The sequence below is a fragment of the Nannospalax galili genome, unplaced genomic scaffold, assembly GCF_000622305.1.
Source record: "Nannospalax galili isolate Female #2095 unplaced genomic scaffold, S.galili_v1.0 scaffold44, whole genome shotgun sequence".
NCBI lineage: Eukaryota > Metazoa > Chordata > Mammalia > Rodentia > Spalacidae > Nannospalax > Nannospalax galili.
In genome coordinates this window covers 1480730-1486007 of record NW_008355789.1, presented here as the reverse complement: position 1 = coordinate 1486007, position 5278 = coordinate 1480730, and the positions used below count along the sequence as shown (strand labels likewise).

The 5278-nt window shown below is 45.9% G+C and overlaps 1 protein-coding gene across 1 annotated transcript in view; it reads left to right on the top strand.

The window, feature by feature from the left end:
- Window positions 1-4674: 4674 nt before the first annotated feature.
- Window positions 4675-5278, top strand: part of Tmem41b (transmembrane protein 41B) — a 19971-nt gene continuing 19367 nt past the window's right edge. The window contains exon 1 of the mRNA XM_008853451.2: window positions 4675-4972. Coding sequence (XP_008851673.1) covers window positions 4852-4972 — 121 coding nt within the window. The 5' untranslated portion in view covers window positions 4675-4851. The remainder of the gene's footprint in view (window positions 4973-5278) is intronic.

Here is a 5278-nt window from a genome sequence, read left to right as displayed (position 1 = left end):
TGTTGTTGTTATTATTATTATTATTATTATTATTATTATTATTATTATTTTAGAGACAAGGTTTCACTGTAGAGCAGGCTGGTCTTGAACCCAGAGATCCACCTGTCTCTGACTCCCAGTGCCGGCTTTAAAGGCCTGTGCTACCACGTCTGGCTTAATTGCATTTTTTAATATTTGGGCTTATTGTCTTCTAGTTTTGCCCCCTCAGTGCTGGGGATGGAATCCAGGGCCTTGTGCTTACTAGGCAAGTGCTCTATCACTGAGCTAAACAACCAACTTTCCTTCTTTTTTTGTTTTTGATGTTGCAGTACTGTATGGTTGAAAATGTCCAGCGCTCTACTGTATTCCCAGCCCTCTCTTTATTTTGTTGAGACAGGTTGGCCTGGAATAAGCTATGTAGAGCAGGCTGGCTTCCATCTCACAGATCCTGTCTATGCCTGCCTCCCACGTGATGGGATTAAATGTGTGTGCCACCATGGCTGGCTCTTTTTATTTTTTTTACATATATTTATTTTATATATGCATATGTGTGTAGGTGCATGCATACCACTGTATGTTTGGAGGTCAGAGGACAACTTGTAAGAGTTATTTCTCTCCTTCTACATTGTGGGTGGAACAAGGATGGAACTCAGGTTGTCAGGCTTGGCAGCAAGTGCCCTTTAGCAGCTGAGCCATCTCACCATCCCTGGGCCATCTCTTTCTTTCTTTCTTTCTTTCTTTCTTTCTTTCTTTCTTTCTTTCTTTCTTTCTTTCTTTCTTTCTTTCTTTCTTCCTTCCTTCCTTTTTTTTTTCCTTTTTGAGACAGGGTTTTCCTGAAGGTGCAGCTGGCCTGGAACTTGATATGTGGACCAGGCTGGCTGAATCTCACAGAGATCTGCCTGCCTCTGCCTTCTGAGTGCTGGGATTAAGGGTGTGTACTACCATGTCTGGCTCCATTTTTTTCTTCTTTAGTTTCCTTCACTGCACCTTAGTCTTTAAATAACCTGAAAGCTTCTCTATGACCTAGTTTATGCTTTGTTTTTAAATTTATTTATATTTTATTTGAATGTATGTCTGCATGTATGTGTACTGTGTACATGCCTGGTGCCTGCAAAGGCCAGAAAAGACCATCAGATCCCTTGGAACTGAAGTTATAAACAACTGAACCTGGGTCCTCTGCAAGAGCAAGAAGTGCTTTTAACTGATGAGCCACTTCTCCAGTCTTTTTTTTTTTTCTTGGTGTAGTGCACATGTGTGTGGGTACCTTTGCATGTGTGGGAGCATACACAAAGGTGTGAGTGTACCTGTGTGTGGTGTATGTGGGGGCCTGTGGTTGATGCCAGGAATCATCCTCAATCTCTCTTCCACCTTATTCATTGAATCAGGGTCTCTCAATCAAACCCAGAATTGTCTAGTCTTCTTAGCCAGCTTTCTCTGGAGATCCAGTCTCTGCCTTGAGAGGCTAGAACTGCAGGTGGTCCTCCAAGCCCACCTGCCATTTAAAAAAATATTTCTAATTTTATGTGTATGAGTGTATTGCCTGCATGTATGTAAGTGCACCGGTGTTGTGCAATGCTCACGGAAGACAGAAGAGGCTGTCGGATCCCCTGGAACTGAAGTTATGGACAGTTGTTAGCAGCCATGTGGGTGTGGGCTTTGAACCTGGGTCGTCTGCAAGAACAACCAGTGTTGTTAACTGCTGAGCCATCTCTTCAGCCCCCCCACCTACCATTTATGTGGGTTTTGAGAATCCAAACTCTGGGCCTCATACTTGCATAGTAAGCACTTTAACCTCTGAGCCATCTTTCCAGCCTCTCCTTTTCTATTTTAAATTTAAAAAAAAATTTTTAAATTTTATGTGTATCAGTGTTTGCCTGCAAGTATGTAAGTGCACCTGTGTCGAGCAATATCCATGGGGGCCAGAAGAGGTCGCTGGGTTCCCTAGAAGTGGAGTTATGGACAGCTGTCAGCAGCCATGTGGGTTCTGGGAATGGAATCAAACATGGGTCCTCTGCAAAAACAGCCAGTGCTCTTAAACACTGAGTCATCTCTCCAGCCCCTCTATTTCCATTTTTTTTTTTTTTAAAATTTGTGTGTAAACATAAGCACCACAGTGAATCTGTGGTGGTCAGAAGACAACTTGTGGGAATGAATTCTCTCCTTCATCATTTGGGTACTGTGGACCAAACCCAGGCCATCAGGTTTGGCGCACTTACCACTGAGACATCTCACTAGCCCAGGTTTTACTTTTTTCTGAGACAAAGTGTCCCTATGTAACTCCTGCTGGCTTGGAATTCACTATGAAGCCCAGGCTGGCCTCTTACTCATGGTCCTCCTGATTCTGCCTCCTAAATGCTGGGATTAGAGGCACGCATCACTTTGCCAGGCTTGTAGTCTTCTGCCATTGCCTTTCCACCTTCTGTCATGCAATGCAGCACAGAGGCCCTCACCAGATGCTTGTTCCTTGACACTGGATCTCTCAATCCACAGAACCATCAGCCAAGTCAATTTCTGTTTTGGGGGGTTTTTTTCTTTTTCTTTTTGAGACAAGGTCTCCCAGCAGCCCCATCTGGACTGACGTTACTATGCAGACCTGGTTGACCTCAATCTCTCAAGAAAGCTGCCTGCATCTGCCTCCTTGAGTGGTGGGATTAAAGGTGTATGCCACCAGGCCCAGCTTCTTTTTTTTTTTTTTTTTTAATTTTTTTTAAGGCACCCAGCCTGTGCTATTGTTTAGGCAACATAAAATGAACTAAAAAGGCTAGTTTAACGACTCATTGAATAAATGGTTCAACGACTCATTGAATAAAGGCACTTGCTGGGGAAATGCAGGATCCGAATTCAGTCCCTGAGACTGACATGGGAGAGGATCAAGAGCATTATACACCTTCAACTGCTGAGCCATTTCTAGACCCCATCTCTTTTGAGGCAAGGTCTAGGCTGGTACTGAACTCATAATGATTCTCCTGCCTCAGCTCCCTAATGCTGAGATCAAAGGCATATGTCTCTATGAAGGGCTCAGGTTCTTTTTTCCTAAATCATATTGTAGTTTATTTTGTGTGCTTGAATGTCTGCACATGTGCCATGGCACATATGTGGAGGTCGGAGGACAACTTGCAGGTTTTCTCCTACCACGCTGGTCCCGGGGATCCATCTCAGGTTGTCAGACTTGGCAGTAGGTACCTTTCACCACTGTACCATCTCACTGGCTTTTTTTTCTCTTAAGGCAAGTGTTTGGATTCAGAGCCAGGCCTATGGCTGAAGGCTCCAGTAACATTATTAGTTTTTCCTCAGACTGTTCTTCATATTTTTTTGAGACTGGGCCTCATGTAGTCTATCCTGGCCTCAAACTCACTATGTAGATGAGGATGGCCTCTAATTCCTGAGTGCTGTGATGACAAGTATGGGCCCCTATGCTTGGCTATTTTAAAATTTAATTTTCAGATAGTCTTCTGTAGTTCAGGCTAGCCTCCAACTCACTTTGTAGAGGAGGATGACCTTGAATTCCTGATCCTTCTGCCTCCACCTCCCAAATGTTGGGATTACAGTCAAGTCACCACACCTGGCTTTAGTGCTTTTAATGAAGACATCAAAGGAAATAAAAAGGAAGGCCTTAAAAGTCATTCAATGGTATGGATATAAAACAATCCTGTTTGGGGCTGGGATATAGCTCCCGGGCAGAGTACGTGGTTATCACAAAGAAGGCCCTGGGTTCAATTCCCGATACTGAAAACAAAATATTCATTGACTGGACATCTCAGAATTGACTTGGCCATCTTTTTCTTCAGGCATGGGTTTACACATTGCTTCCACCTTTCTATTATGTGAACTGAAGATCCCAGGATAAAAGCCAAACCAATAGTGAAGATTTATCAGGCATGGTGGCACCCACCTTTGATTTGAGCACTCGGGAGGCAGAGGCTGGTGGATCTCTTTAAGCCAGAGGCCAGTCTGGTCAGTAAGTTCCAGGCCAGCTAGAGCTACATAGTGAGACCCTGTGTCAGGAAAAAAAAAAAAAAAAGAAAGAAATTAGTGGATATAGCGAATCTAAATATTTTTAATATATATTGCCAAGTTGCTTTCAAGAATAAATTCCCCATTATTATTATGACTTTTTCAATGTTTGCTTTAACATTTTTAATGGAATAGGGGAATTGCTCGGTAGAACGTGCTTTGCATGCACAAGATCTTGGATTAGATTTGGAGCATGAAAAACAAAAACCCTAAAATTTTAAAGGAGAGAATTTCAGTATATTTACCCGTGAGAAGTTGAATAGCTGTTCTGAGGAGCGTGAGTAGAAAGTGTCGAAACGTGTATTTGGGTTAATAAAATAAGCTGAGGTGAACCGACTACTGATAGGCTACGTTGACTGCTGCCCTTCAGATTCCACAGTGCTTGCCCTTGGTTTGACGTGGAACTGATGGAATCAGCCGCCGGGCATCCATGACTAATCAAGGGCAGGCACTTCCGGTCAGCTGGAACAAAGAATCTGAAGTCCACCATACCGCACTTCCGCAGATCAAAGCTACATGTAGGTGTCATTTTTGCGTGACGACTGCGCAAGCATTGCGCCCGGGAGAAGAGGGCGGGGCTCATAAGGGGGCGGGGACGGCTCCTGACTTGTCTCGAGGTGACTGGGCCGGCGCGAGCGCGCTAGGCTCGGGGACCGGGCGAAATTCGGGGTAGGGCGGGGCCTAATCCAGGAGGGTGGTGCTGGCGTCGCCCGGCGGAGGTCATCCAGTGTGAGGAGGTCGCGCCGGAAGCGGTTGTGGCAGCGGCGCCTAGGTCTGGGAAGCGAGCTTCCTGAGGAATTCTGCGGTTCAGCGGCGCGGTACCGCCGGCCTCTTTCTCCACAGGTCTTTGCAGCAGCCATGGCGAAGGGCAGAGTCGCCGAACGATCGCAGACCGGGGCACTACACCGGACTGTGGCCGAGGACCGGGCAGCGGGGACGCGGGGTTCCGCCGCGCGGGACAGCAAGGAGCACCCGAACGGTGAGTAGACCTGCGGGCCGGAGCTGAGGCTAGCCCAAAGGCTGCTCCTGAGGGGAACGGACCCTGACAAGTCGCGGGGAAGGAGGGACCTTTCAGCTTCCAAAGACCCCAGCAGGAGAGTGGGGTGCTTGGTGTGGAACCCCGCACCGCACAGGACCAGACACCTTTTTCAGTAGTTGAGTTTAAAGAAGGAATGACACCGACTTGTTGACGCCCAGGGAGGTGTTGATTGAGGTGTTGCAGCGACTGGGCATTCCTGGCATTGTTTTAATTTTTATTTATTATTTATTTGTTTGTTTTTATTAT